This window comes from Morus notabilis, unplaced genomic scaffold (genome assembly GCF_000414095.1).
Source record: "Morus notabilis unplaced genomic scaffold, ASM41409v2 Scaffold105, whole genome shotgun sequence".
Classification (NCBI taxonomy): Eukaryota; Viridiplantae; Streptophyta; class Magnoliopsida; order Rosales; family Moraceae; genus Morus; species Morus notabilis.
This window is the reverse complement of record NW_010356719.1, coordinates 4,029-19,236: the sequence shown is the minus strand read 5'-3', so window position 1 is coordinate 19,236 and position 15,208 is coordinate 4,029. Positions and strand designations below refer to the sequence as shown.

Here is a 15,208-nt window from a genome sequence, read left to right as displayed (position 1 = left end):
AAGTTGTAATGACTGTTTCCGAGCGTGGATTTAGAGAGCTATTAGATTGAATTTTTAATTGCACAATTAATATAAGTGTGATCCATTGCAATCCTCCCTACAGATGATAAGTTGCACAGACTTGGGCGTGCCCATTTGAATTTTTAATCTACAATTTTCTGTGCTCTCGCTTTTAAAGCTTAGAAAAACATAATCAAGAGAGATGGAAAGAGAATTGAGATGGTCTAATAAGATCAACTGGTGCCCCACACATCAGCTAAATTAGAAAGAGGAGAATAGCAAGAAACAAAAAAAAAAAAAAAACAACAACGTGTAATTAGTTTTAAAATGATTTTGTTTTTAATAAAAGGTAAAATGAGATTATTTTAAAAATTATCCTGAGATTGATTTTGAAATTACATTTGATTGGTTTTTTGAGAGATTGTTTTGAATATAATAAAAAAGTAAAATCATATTTATTAATTAATATATTATAATATTATTAATAAGTATTAAAAAATAAAAAAAATAAAAACAACTTTCAATTATTTTCTTATTCATTCATAAAAATCATTTTTACTATTTTTATTTTTATTTATATTTTTAAAATATTTACTAAGATGACGTTTGGTTGGAGGATTCAAATCATGTGATTTGAACCATTTTTGATTTACGTGAATTTTTTATGAGAGAAAATATTATAACGAACTATGAATCATGATTCGAATCAGGAAACGAATTCATCTACCAAACATCCTCTAAATAAACGTGATTTTATTTTTATTTTTATTTTTTACTTTTTAAAAGACGTAAAAACCGTTTTTAAAAACGGTTCCAAATAAGCACAACATTTCTCTCCATCCGCTACATTTCTGGGCCAGATGAGAGCAATCCGGCCCATTTATAAGGCACAGTATACTTTAACTGCCACAACCACCTATTCCAATCCATTTTGTTGTCGTTTCGTCTATATAACTCGATTGGTCTCTCAGTTATCCCCCATACAAAAACAACAGGAAATACCAACAATGTCCTCACCGTCCCTCCGTCTGCTCCACCATCAATTAGGGTTTCAGTGCTGTCTTTCCTCCTCCTCCTCCTCCTTCTCCGCCACGCAGAAGCTCTTCCAGTCTCTCTCCTTCGTCTCCAATTTCCCAAATCCAAAACCCAGAAACGTCGTCGTTTCTCAGCACCAGAAGTACAAACCGGAAGGACGACGGCCATTCGAAGCAGTGAAGGGAAAGAAGGAAAACGTCTGGAGCGTCGACAACGAGCTCGCTGCGAAGGCCAAAGACAGAAGAAATGATTTGAGAAGACAGAGAGTTTTAAAGAAGAAGAAGAAGAAGAGAAGTAACGATGGCCGAGATGTCGTCATGGTCTCTGGCGCCATGCTTATGGAGGTTGAGACCGTTCTCCAAACTCAGGTAATTTCCTTTTTTTTATTTTTTTTTTCTTTGGTTATGCGTGTTGTATGTCGTTTTTAGCTTAATGGGTGTTGAAATGTTATTCATTTTGGTTTCTGGGACAGTGTGAAAAATGAGAAACAAGAAATGGGAAATTAGGCAAATTGTGAAACGTGAACATGTCTTATGAAAGTGGGATGTTTTCTTGCTTTCCCCGGATTTTGGGAATTTTCGAAAGTTACAGGCTCAAAGTATATGATATGAACTGGAAAATCGGCTAGTTGGGGAACTTGAACACGTGTTTAAAAAGTGAAATGTTTGTTTGCTTTCCAAATTATGGAAATCTGTACATGCCTTTGGTATTTTTGCAGGTATTAGAAGATTCAAGTTGGGCCTTAGAATTCCCTCCCCCCCCCTCTCTCTGTTCTAGCAAGTAGGATATATTTGTTAGTTCATGGAGTTTAAACTGTTCTATAAACATAGTTAGTGGAATTGGAGAAACAATGCTGCAGTTGCTATGATTTTTTGTTATACTTAACTTTATTCATTTTGGTTGTATTTATGCATATATATCTGCTTTGTAGACGGGCGTTGGAATATTCTTCATTTGGACGCTGCAGTAGTGTGGAAAATGAGTCTCGAAATATGGAAATATGAACAGGGTAATTAGCTAATTGGCAAAGTTGAAAATGTTACTGAAAAATGTGATGGTTTCATTATTTTTAAAGCATTGAAATCATAGTTTGAAGCTTACGGTGGGCTTGAGAATACTATAAATGCGCTACGGGTTTTGGATTATTATTATTTTTTCTTTTTTTTTTGTTCTCCAGCCTAGAAGTTGTATTTGGTAGTTAGGGTCAGTTTGTTATTGCTTTTGAAGGTTTCAAAAGTCCTTCGCACATAACATGATGCAAGTAGCGTGCTTGGTAACAGTGTCCATAAGTTCGTTGCATAGACACCAATGCACTTGTACAGTTATTTGGAGGAGCTAGGAGTTTTAACTTTTGTTTTCTACTTCTCATTTTGCTATAAGGAAAAATAGAACTTTTAGAATCAAAACAATCCCAAACTAAGCCTTGGTGGAGGAACACTGTTATGAAATTTACGATAGTTAGATGTATTTTTAGCCACTTGTTCATGTGTTTATGTCTTGCTGTTGAAAATGAAATGATGCCGAGGCTGATGTGAGTTTTGGTTGTATTTTCAGTTCTACATGTTCTAGTCTTCTCTTCACATACTAAATATTTAAACGATAAGGATCCTTTTCCTCTCAGGAACCTGTAATAAAACCAGCATGGAATACCTTTGCTAGCAGTGTTAGTGGGATATGGAAGGGGGTAGGAGCAGTGTTTTCACCCATCACTGCAGAAATGGAGCCAGTTGAAATTGGAAACAAGAACGAAAATCTATATGACTGCTACACATGTTCCCACATTGAAGTCGTTCCACCATCTTCTGGAGGGAAGACATCACAAATACAAAGGAAGATAAATTGGGTGACTTTGAATCCTTATGGTGAGATGCGACAACAAAGTGGAGACGACAATAGAATTAAAGATGGAGATGCATCCCTTTCTGCGAAGGCAGTGATTGAAGGAACTGAAAAATATAAGGAGTTGCCAAAATTTGATTCTTTTGACTTTGAGAGAAGTGATGTAATGGAAGAAGACATCATGGAAAATGAAACCGGCCTAGTTTATTTTGAGGTATAATTTAACCGCCTTGTCCTACTTCAATGACTAGTTGAAGATTACTAAACAAGTGGTGGCATTGTTTACTACTAGTTGTGGACCTTGAGATTTTGTTGCTGCATGGGAAAGGCATAGTGATCTCTTGTTTTTAATGAAATATTGCTGATTTAGCATGAAGGGACTATTTTTCAAGGATTTAATACCAGATTTGCAGCCCCTCACCCTCTTTCTTTCTTTTATTTTTTTATTTTTTTATTTTTTTAAGGAGTTTTGCAGGTTCTATTGTATTAACGGGTATTTCCTTGTTCTCATCACATTATGCTTCTCATGAAGCTTGAGGTTCCTTCTCATTTTGTAGTCCCAAACAACAAATACAAATAACTTATCTCTTTTCGCTTTCTGTGTACTACAATAGCTTGAACATGTTTTACTGCAATCGATGTTAATTGTTAAATCTGATCAAACTTCTCTGTTACAAGATGATATACAAAATATAGTAGGTGATTAATTGATTTTTCCTGTAATAAGGATATCTAGGTGAAGAATACATGGAGGTGTGATAAGTCTAAATAATTAACCAGTTCTGTTTTGTATGTTTTATTGGATACAAAAGCTTAATGATTTATCTAATTGATTAATTTGCAGGATGGATCATATTCCAGGGGTCCTGTTGATATTCCTGTTGGTGATATTGATGATTCAAAGTATTACGTCTCACCGACTTTCAAATTTGAACAAGTAAGTCTTTATGGCATGGACTGGATATTTTAGAAGGTTGTATACCAGATGATTATTCAAGGTGGTTGTGGTGTTCAAACTGGATCTGTTTGTTACGAGTATCATGTATTTATACGGTCTTTTATCAGAGAAAAATTGTCGCTAGCCTGATTGTGACATTGTGGATATTCCATGTGATGATCATAACTGAATTCTTGGAGTATGAATATTGGATAATATGAAAGTTCTATATTTCCTGCTTGTCATTTTCATTATAATCAGTCCTCATAGACAAGCTGCTGAAGCTAAAAGTAATAATGTCTTCTTAGAAAATTGTGGATCTTTTCAACACAGAGGATCTTCTTTAAGGAGCTACATTTAGAGATTGTGTGGTAGGATGGAAAAGTGGGAGGAGGGAGAGTGGTGAAGGGATTGGTGTAAAGATTCTGGGACTGATGGTTGTTTGGTCAGAGAGGAAAGATGAAATGGAGCGGGTGAGGGATTTCAAATCTTTCGGAAAAACCCAATTTTAATCTCTCACACTGTGGAGGGATTAAAGGCGGGAATCACTTGGACCTTGTGCCTCGGGAAGCATATATCTGTATGTATATATGCCGCTGATAATAGTTATTCCGCCAGTTTATTCATATGTATCAATCATACATTCTAATATTTTTTTTGCAAATTCATCAAAGTAATTCCAAGATCATGTTTAGAATGCCGATGTTTTATCATCGAGTTTTTTTCCCCAACTTTATTTTTCCTATCGTTTTCTTTACCTCGAATATGGTCATTAATTTATCTGCTTTTTAATGTTTTATTGCTTAGTGCTTGGTCAAGGGTTGCCACATGAGGCTACGCATTGTTCACACTATAGAATTCAGTAATGGCGGTTCAGACATACAGATACTGAGAGTTGCTGTTTATGAAGAAGAGTGGATCAGTCCGGCCAACATTCATCATGAAAGGTACCCTTTTGCAATTTTTCCACTTAGGTTTCAAATACTGTATTTATAGGGTATTCTTCAATCATTGCCATATTGTCATATACCAAAAAATTAGATTTTCAGCTGTTCTATACGTATAAATTGATATTCCACAATCATAAGGTGATATTTCCATTTCTCCTATTTGCGATTTCCCTATGCTTAAGCAGCTTGGTTGTTGATGCTAGTGAAGAGTTTAGACAAGATCTTTTTATCAGACCTTATTATATATTTGACTCTTTTCTATTTTAACGGTGGAAACTGATTTCATACTTAACCACAACCAGTGACATGGAGTTCAATGCAAAACCATTTTCTCTACACAAGCGAACCCAGCCGGCACAGCTGACAGGGTCCTGGAAGGTATTCGAGGTAAGTGCCACACCAGTATTTGGCGAGGACATGGTAACGGAGGAAACCAATGGCTCTCCTTATGTCTATCTTTGCACGGAGACTCTAAAGAAGAGGAGCTTGCCAGACAATCCCATCTACTTTGGAGAGGAAGAGATGCTGGATATGCAAGATGTCACCATGCTTTGGCTTCCTTGTGGTGTTACTGCCTATGTCGACGTTAAAAAGGACGGTATCCTTTGTATCGGAGTTGGATGGTACTCAGATGAAGGAATCAACCTTGTTATGGAGCGGGATTATGGAGTAGATGGAAAGCTGAAGGAAGTTCGATGGAAATCGGAGCTGAAGAGAAGGTGGTCTGATCCACTCCATGTATGAATTCTTTTTGCTAAAAATCAGTGCTAATTTGTTGCTTTCTTGTAAGTCTTTGTACATGATCCTCTTATGGACAGTCCTTATATAAGTCCAGAATGACATTAATCCAGATTTTTTTTCCCTCAACGAGATTATAGGATTATGCCTATTTTGATAACATGGAAATTTCTGCACTTGGTAATAGAATATCTCTACAGAATGCACGTGATTTGTGCAATAACAACATGAGTTGCTTCAATACTAGTGCAGAACCAGAAACTAAAGCTCCATTATAGAACGCCTTTTCTCTCAGAAAATTTAAAATTTATGAGGGGGATTCTTTGTCTAAATATTGTATACAACTATTGCAGAATTCCACGATAGGGTATATTGAATGAGAAAACCAGAACTGCCATTCAAATTAATACAAACTAACATTTATGCCACTAAAGTGGCACAGTAAAAAAACATACCATCAATCAATATCCCCCATCTTCTCTCTCTAAAATATGCTTCTCTCATACTCTCTCTAAAGCTCGTCTCTACCTTTGTGAACTAGCTAATGGATTAACCCATTTTTCTATAGATGTTCAATTAAGTCAACAAAGTTGGTCTCTCTTATTTTGTATTTTTCTTCGTGAACTAGCCAATAAGATTGTAGTATACATAAAGTAAGTTAAAACATATTACAATCGAATTTTATAGTTGTCAGAGTCCGTTATTTGGCAGGTCAAATTTAAAGTCTTTTGTACTTTTATAGTTTTCAGAGTCCGTCTGTATGTATGATATTTGTGAGAGAGCGTATCTCGGAAGAAGAGTGAAGAGACATGAGAAGGGTGACGGCTCGTCAATTTGTTTGTTTTATATTTATTATATATATATATATATATTTAGAGAGGAGCACATCAAATTTGAAGTTTGACCATGAGTATAAGGGCTCGTTTAGTTCGCTGATTTGAGTTAAGATGTGACTTTATGTGAGAATTTTTTACTGTAATAAAAAGTTAGATGTGACTGTTTCTGAGAGCTTTTTACTGTAGTAAAACTCGAATTGGTGAAATGAACGGAGGTTAAGTATTTTCGATACAAAGTGGAGAGTGATATGATGGGTTCCATTTGTAGTAGGAGATTTATGTTTTCTTTTTTGGAAGAGTTTTACGATTGGTAGTAACTTGGTAAAGTGAACATTGGAGTTTCCCATGTTGGGGTAAATTAAACGCTTTCCAAACACGAAAATCTTTTCTTTTTTCAGTGATGTTTAGTTCATAGGGTTCAAAATCATAGTTCATGTTTCTCATTTTTAAAATTTAAATTTTTTATAAGAGAAAAATACTGTAGCATAATTAAGAATCATGATCTTAAACCAGACAGAACTCTTGAATCAAACGTCACCTTCCTGTTTTTTAATTTTCAACTTTTCAAATAGATGGTCTGCTTTGTTTTCTTTTGTTGGGATGTAGAAATATAAAATCAAAGGCTTTTTTTTTTATTAATATATGACATTTTTCTGTACGTCAACATACCGATAAGTTAAATTTTTATCTATTAGATCTGTATAAAATCACGTAAGAGTCCAAAAATAAGCAGATGTAACAGTTAAAAAAACTCGGTCAACCGATACTTTAAGCGTACCAAAGAATCGACCGTAAAATATTTCCGAGGTTAAATTCAGAATCTTTCCACTATTCTAATCGCATGCTCTTTAAATACTGAAACACTATAAATCAGCTTCCATATGAAAAATATATTGAAGAAACACTTTGGGGAGGTTTACGTAATTTTTTCTCAAGGAAAAACTTCAATGTTAATTTTGTGAAGAACCTTTTTTTTTATCAAACTTATTTCAAATATTACTTTTTATATTTTCTTGAAAAATCATATGGATCTTACGAAGTAGTTGCCTTTTTATATTACCGCTTTTGATACAATGTAAAGTTTTGAACCTTTTTCATTTAAATTGTAGGGTTAAAACTGCAGTTTGAACTAATGTTAAAGTTTAAATTTGAATAGAGAATAAAATTAGAATTTGTATTTACATATATGTTGAAAACATCAATTTGAACTAGACACGAGAGTAGAGCGTTTCGATAGCTACATGCCGATGTTTTGCATGATTTTAATAGGAGAGTGTTTCGACATCGGTGGGGAATCCTGTTATGAAAGCAGTGGTGAGGCAAGGAGAACTTCCTTGTAATGCTTAGAATGAGGTTAATTTTGTCTCTCGTTCGTCTCGTGGGAGGTTCTTTCGGAACTAGATGAGAATGCTCAGCTGGGTTTAACCAAAGGGAAGGGAAAAAAGGGACTAAAATAGAAAGACCCAAGAGGGCTGTTAAAACCCCTCTTAAACTAAAATGAAGATTTTGTATTGGAACATTCGGGGGATATTGGTAATCTCCCTACTCGAGATTTTTTTATCAGAGCTATGTTTTCAACATAAGCCGGATGTTTTGATTTTGTCTGAGCCTATGGTGGATATTTGTTCTATCTCTGCTGCCTTTTGGAGTAGGTTGAGCCTTGTTCCTCGGTTTACCAATATTAGGGAGGGCACGATTTGGAATCTTTGGGTGGTTTGGTCTAAAAAAGATTTTGCGGAGCTGGTTTTGGTTAAGAATTCTTGTCAACAGGTGACTTTTGATGTTGGGGGTCTGAGAGTTTGTTGTGTTTATGCTAGTGTTTTTGTTCGTGAAAGGAGAATCCTTTGGAGTGATAATTTGTAGGTTTGTGCTTCCAATAGGCCTTTTTTTGCCCTAGGGGATTTTAATGCCGTGTTTGGTGCTCATGAGAAGAAAGGAGGTAATGTGCCTAATAGAGTCTCTTGTTCTGAGTTTATGAATATGATCAATGATGGTGGTCTTATTTCTTTGGATCTTAAAGGATCCTTTTTTCCTTTGAATAATGGTAGAGGAATTAAAAAGCATGTTGAAATGACAGTACCTTGCTATAAAAGTTGAGATACGGACTATTATTATGGCCAATAGGTTGGCTTGGCCTTGGAGTGAAGGGTGGAGCGCATTTGATTAGAAGTGATTATGCTTGTCTTTGAGAAACATGGTTATTTTTTATGGTGTGGTTCCTAGTTTATGTTTTCTTTGGATGACGATTAAGCAAGTGGTGGTTGAGATTGGTAGGCTAAAGATTAGTGTTATGAGAAACTCCCTTTAAGAGCTTCTTGCTGTCAAAGCTTTTGATCTTGAGGTTGTGCCTAGGAAAACTCATAAGATCTATTATGTAGTTTGGAGGGCTCCTCCGCCAGCTTGAATTAAAGTTAACACGAATGGGGTTGCTAAGAGGAATGGTTTAGCTGGGGCATGTGCGGTCTTTCAGAACTGTTGAGGTTTCTTCTTAGAAGCTTTAAATGTTTTCTTTAGACAGTGCCTTGCTATAGAAGCTGAGATATGGACTATTATTATGGCCAATAGGTTGGCTTGGAGTAAAGGGTGGAGCGCATTTGGTTAGACGTGATTATGTTTGTCTTTGAGAAACATGGTTATTTTTTATGGTGTGGTACCTAGTTTCTGTTTTCTTTGGATGACGATTAAGCAAGCGCTGGTTGAGGTTGGTAGGCTAAAGATTGGTGTTATGAGAAACTCCTTTCAAGAGCTTATTGCTGTCAAAGCATTTGCTCTTGAGGTTGTGCCTAGGAAAGCTCCTAAGATCTATTCTGTAGTTTGGAGGGCTCCTCCGTCAGCTTGGATTAAAGTTAACACGAATGAGGTTGCTAAGATGAATGGTTTAGCTGGGGCAGGTGTGGTCTTTTAGAACTGTTGAGGTTTCTTCTTAGAAGCTTTAAATGTTTTCTTTAGACAGTGCCTTGCTATAGAAGCTGAGATATGGACTATTATTATGGCCAATAGGTTGGCTTGGAGTAAAGGGTAGAGCGCATTTGGTTAGAAGTGATTATGCTTGTCTTTGAGAAATAGGATTATTTTTTATGGTGTGGTTCCTAGTTTCTATTTTCTTTGGATGACGATTAAGCAAGCGGTGGTTGAGGTTGGTAGGCTAAAGATTGGTGTTATGAGAAACTCCCTTCAAGAGCTTATTGTTGTCAAAGCTTTTGGTCTTGAGGTTGTGCCTAGGAAAGCTCCTAAGATTTATTCTATAGTTTGGAGGGCTCCTCCGTCAGCTTGGATTAAAGTTAACACGAATGAGGTTGCTAAAAGGAATGGTTTAGCTGGGGCAGGTGCGGTCTTTCAGAACTGTTGAGATTTCTTCTTAGAAGCTTTTAATGTTTTCTTGATTCCGGTCCCTAATTCGAACCCGAGCCACAGTTTGGGTTTAAGTAAGGTACGATTGATGACTAAATTTTATCATTTTAAAAGTTAAATACTTATTACATTACATTCGGATGCTAAACAAATACAGTGTAATGTAATATATATATATATATTATTTAATGTGACACAAACTAGAGCAGTGTATAAAAATGAAATATAATACAATATAATGTAATACTATAAAAAAATGTAATAAAATATAATACGGTGTACTAGACATATCTTAAGAATACCGTTTAAGCTTGTCTTCAAAACTTTGAATATATATATTAAACAAGGAACTTATTACATCTTCACCTTCTACATCACGTGCTTGACTTGTTTTAGGCGATCTAACAGGCTTAAGCTAATCTTTAATTAGAAAATGAATAGCTTGATATGCAAAAACGTATATAGATATATTAAACATGATCATTCAACATTTGTGGAAAAAAAAAAAGGGTAACCAGATAACTGGCTTTTGCAGGCTCCAAAAGGGAAGAAAAAACTACTTTTTCCGTTAAACTAATTGAATTATATTGATGCGGTCTAGAATGACCTAACTTTCATGTTGCATAGTGATCACTACAAAGTCAAATAATCTCTGTGAATCAACGAATTTTGTTACTAATTTCAGATATTTTGTGTGAATCAACAGATTAATTAATATATCTCTTTTATTTTTATCCTTCCATTTTTTTTTTTTTAAATTAAACTTCCGCTGCATGAAAAATACCCTCCAATTAATTGCAAAATCAATTCAATAAAAAAAAGTTGGAAACAATTAAAAAAGTAAGTGGAGATTCGAAATTGGAATTGGTCATGATCCACCTTCATCAGGACATTTGTCTTAGCCAATGACCCGAAAACATTATCAATAACGATCGTAACCAAAAAAATCCAAACAGTAAAGTATTATCAGTAAACAACAAGGCTGTCATCGTTTGAAGCACTGGGGCAAATTTGTTCAACATCTACGGCTAGAAAACGAATTTATTCAGAATTATCTTATTGCGTCATATAACAGACGGTCAACAAGTCAAGTACGAGCAATATTTCGTGCACACTTATCCAATGTCTATTGCCAACGTCGTTATACTAATACTATATACTAATAATTAATTACTAAGAATCGTCTTCTTCGAAGTTACGTTGTTGTTTCCTCAGTTTTCATCCCTTGCGACGCCCAGTCAAAAGCATACTTCAATTGAAATATTGAACTTCTACCCCACCAAATATATATATATATATATATATATATATTGAAATGAGTTTGAATCAGTTGTACTGACCACAAGTAAAGGTCTTACTATTTAAATAAATCAATATATAATTACTAAGAACGGTCTTCTTCGAAATACTTGCAGAAAAATAAAACTAGTTGGCTGGGTCGCACCCAGGATTGCAATTCAGTGGGCACAAAGAATAAAATAAACAAGGGAAAATAACTTAAATACACCCCGTTTAATTTATATGAAATGTTAACAATGCAAACGTAGAAAGTATCCTTTATAAATGTTCTTTATATCGAAAGTATTTCTTGTATTAAAAGAAAAAAAAAAAAAAAGAGAGAGAAAAACATCCTTGACCGATGAAATTTTTCAAAACATACTTATTATCAATAATATGTATCAAATATTATTTTTAGATATTACTTAATTCAAAAAATTATAAACCAATTTTTTCTTTGGAAAAAATAAGAAATCTTATTGGGGGATCGCAAGAATCTCATTTGAATTTCTCCTATTGTCACTGCCGATAAACTCTTGTTGGCTCCAGTGTTTCTTTGCCTGTAACCACAATTGATTTCACCTTAGAGATCGCCTCCTTCACCTTACAGATGGCTTTCAAAGACATTAGTGGCACTTTAAACATTTCAACAATGAAAGGGGCAAAGGTGATATTTCGAATAACACAAGGGGTATTTTTTCAGTACATCAGCGAGGTTAGGGATTGGTTTGTCGTCTACACATTTTCTCAAGATAAAATAATATATACGTAAATAAATAATCATACACATGTATAAGACTTGAGATAAATTATATAAAAGATAGCAATCATTTCAAATTTTTAGATACGATTTTTTTTAAACTATTTTTTCCCTTTGTAAATTTTTAAATACGATTATTAATATAACAATGCACTGTATAGACCCACAAAAAAATTGTATTATATATTAGAGAACCTTATGCATAATATGCTGAATCTAAAACTAAGATTAAATCAAACAGGGTCGGTCGAGTAATAATTAGGTTGGGGAGTACTCCTAAATTTGTCTATATTGTTATCCGCACAATGTTGATATAATTGAAAGTTTAAATGCCTTAAGAGTATATATGGCAGTTGTTTATCACAGGAAATTGGAATGAGTAAATTTATCCGTAAAAGAGAGAAATAGAACAAGAGTGCAATTGCAATTACAGATTTTTAAAATGCAAAAGTAAAATACGGATATTATAAAACAATTTTTGAGTGGGAGAATATGAAAAAGAAAAAAAGTTTAGATAAATAAAATGCAAAAGAAGAAGAAGAAGAAAGATTTAGGTGGGAATTTTGGAGCACGTGCCTTCACCAACGTTAATCCGTTGCATATGGACTGTGAAGGTGGGATTTAACTATGTAATATTCAGTCTTATGATTATCTTACAATACAAAGAAAAGTCTTCGGAGTTAATTATGCGATGATACGACAAAAGAAACATTTTTTTTTTAATTTAGTACCAACCTGGAGACGTTAGAACAAATAAAGAAAGGTAACATGCAGAAGACTTTTTATGCAGCAAAATATTACTAGAAATAATAAAGGGAATAATATACCATCAACGAGGGATGCTAATGAAATTAAATATCAATTTAAATACCACTAAATATGACCGGCGAAAAATTAAATATCATGAATTTGATGTAAACAGCTAGCAACTACGCACATATTTCGAGGATCACATGCAAGATCATAATAGTTTCTCTGTGAACTATGCTGAGCTAGCACAAATGTAGACCTCGTTCACTTCGTTGATTCGAGTTTAGAATTCGAGTTGAGATGTGATTTTATGTGAGAGCTTTTTACTGTAGCAAAAAAGTTAGATGTGATTGTTTGTGAGAGCTTTTTACTGTAGAAAAACTCAAATTCTAAATTTAAATCAGCGAAGTGAACGGGGCCTAAAATATTCTCTACAACATTGACTAGAGGCATGTTCGTTTTGCTGATTCGAGTTTAGAATTTGAGTTTTGCTACAGTAAAAAGCTCTCACAAACAATCACATCTAACTTTTTTGCTATAGTAAAAACCTCTCACATATAATCACATCTCAACTCAAATTCTAAACTCGAATCAGCAAAACGAACGAGACCTAGAATATTTTACCTTATTAATTTGAATAGTAGAGACTTGCAATATAATATAAGCGATCAAACAACTATAAATACCAGCAATTGCATCGCTTGCAAAGCACACCAAGCAACTTTTGATCTTACCTCTCTTCAAGCTAGAAAGCCAGCTTGATCACATATTTTTGTTGTAATAAACAGTCCTTTTTAGCGATCCTAGGAATGGCCCCTACGAAAACCAGTGCCGCACAATGGGATAACGATTCTGTAACTGAGTGGGTGATAAACAAAGGCAATGGAGTGAAGGGTCTCTCAGAAACTGGCATCACAACCCCATCAGTATATCCAGCCCGTGGAAGAGAGGACGATGAGTAAGGTCTTGGTCGGAGAGTCTATTCCGATCATCGACGTGTCCAACTGGGACGACCCCAAAGTAGGCGAGGCGATTTGCGACGCTTCGGAGAAATGGGGTTTCTTTCAGATCATCAACCATGACATCCCCCTGGAAGTGCTTGACAACGTTAAAAAGGCGACATATCGCTTCTTTGACTTGTCCGCTGAGGAGAAGAACAAGTATTCCAAAGAGAATACCGTGTCCAACAATGCCCGATACACCACCAGCTTTATTCCTACGGTTGAGAAGGCTCTAGAATGGAAAGATTACCTCAGTCTCTTCTATGTTTCCGAGGAAGAGGCAGCTGCTGTCTGGCCTTCTTCTTGCAAGTAAGACTAGTCGAAATCTAGCTATTTATTTTTAATTAATATTCTCATACTTACATGTAAATACACATTATCAGTTCTATCTCTTACAGATTACCATGACCACAAGTCCTCTGTATATATAACAAGTTATTTCCCATTACATAATACCTACTTATTCATATATTTGACCATATATACTTATCTATACATATATATTAATTTTTCAGGGATGAAGTGTTAACTTACATCCATGCCGGCGAAAAAGTTGCGAAGAACTTGTTAAAGGTGCTACTCAAGGGGCTAGATGTGACTGACATAGACAGTGAGAAAGAGCAACTTGTAACAGGTTCAAAGAGGGTTAACATGAACTTCTATCCTAAGTGCCCAAACCCTGATCTCACTGTTGGAGTTGGTCGCCATTCTGATGTCTCGGCATTTACTATTCTCCTTCAAGATGATATTGGTGGGCTTTACGTGAGGGTAGAGGCTACGGACAGTTGGGTCCATGTGCCACCAGTAAAAGGATCTCTCGTTATTAATATAGGTGATGCTGTGCAAATACTTAGTAATGGACGTTACAGAAGTATTGAGCACAGAGTCGTGGCTAACGGAAACAGCGACAGGATTTCAGTTCCCCTTTTCATCAACCCAAGGCCAGAAGATATCATCGCTCCGTTGCCTGAAGTTCTCGCTAATACCGGAGAGAAACCGATTTACAAGCCAATTTTGTACTCGGACTACTGTAGGTACTTTTACAGGAAGGCCCACGATGGAAAGGCTACCATTGATATCGCAAAGGCATAAGTTTGTTTTTCTGTGTCCTGATGTTGTAGTAATGAAAAATAAACATTAAGAGTGGAAAGATGCAAGATGTCTATGAAATGCACTTGATTAAGATGTAAGACCTTGTTAGCAAATAAGTTTCAATAATCTCTTTTAAGAGATGTTTATTGTATTCCTTGAGTTTATGTAAAAGTACTGGAGAAGTCTCGGAGTCTTAATGTGGTTTGTAATAAACACGTTCTATAAAAATATGAGTTGTTTGGGTCATTTCATATATATATATATGCATGATTTTTTTATTAAATAATATGTACTAATTATATCTGTACATGTGCAAAGATATGAATCTTTGAATGGTAAGAATGAACAGCCATTTACTAGCTTTCATGTTCTAAATATTTGGAATACATTTTTAGCATAAACGTACGCAAATCTTAATTGTTTCCCTGATCTATTTTGGAGAAGAATACTGGGTGGAAAAAATTTGAAAATGATTAAAATCTACTTTGATAACCATTCATAGTTTACTGTACTACCATCGGTTTTCTCATTTGAATACTTAAAAAATCTACAAAAATCACAAAATTAATAAAAAGTTGAATTAAATTTACAAAATAAGTTCACAAAAGTCGGAATCTAAAAATCTCCTTGCGTAAGCTTGT

The 15,208-nt window shown here is 34.9% G+C and overlaps 1 protein-coding gene and 1 pseudogene across 2 annotated transcripts; both read left to right on the top strand.

Annotated features, from left to right (window-relative positions):
• The first annotated feature begins 945 nt into the window (after positions 1-945).
• On the top strand, positions 946-5,654 carry LOC21385228. 2 transcript variants are annotated; one of them, XM_010088471.2, is made up of 5 exons: positions 946-1,403; positions 2,657-3,088; positions 3,719-3,811; positions 4,619-4,758; positions 5,064-5,654. In XM_010088471.2, the coding sequence occupies exons 1-5, from the start codon at positions 1,008-1,010 to the stop codon at positions 5,503-5,505; spliced, it is 1,503 nt and encodes a 500-aa protein (XP_010086773.1). In that variant the 5' UTR covers positions 946-1,007; the 3' UTR covers positions 5,506-5,654. The 2 variants fall into 2 exon arrangements, with proteins under 2 accessions (XP_010086773.1, XP_024029675.1); XM_024173907.1 differs by lacking the exon at positions 946-1,403 and adding an exon at positions 1,971-2,044.
• Positions 5,655-13,191: 7,537 nt separating this feature from the next.
• Positions 13,192-14,820, top strand: LOC21410772 (annotated as a pseudogene).
• Positions 14,821-15,208: the final 388 nt, after the last annotated feature.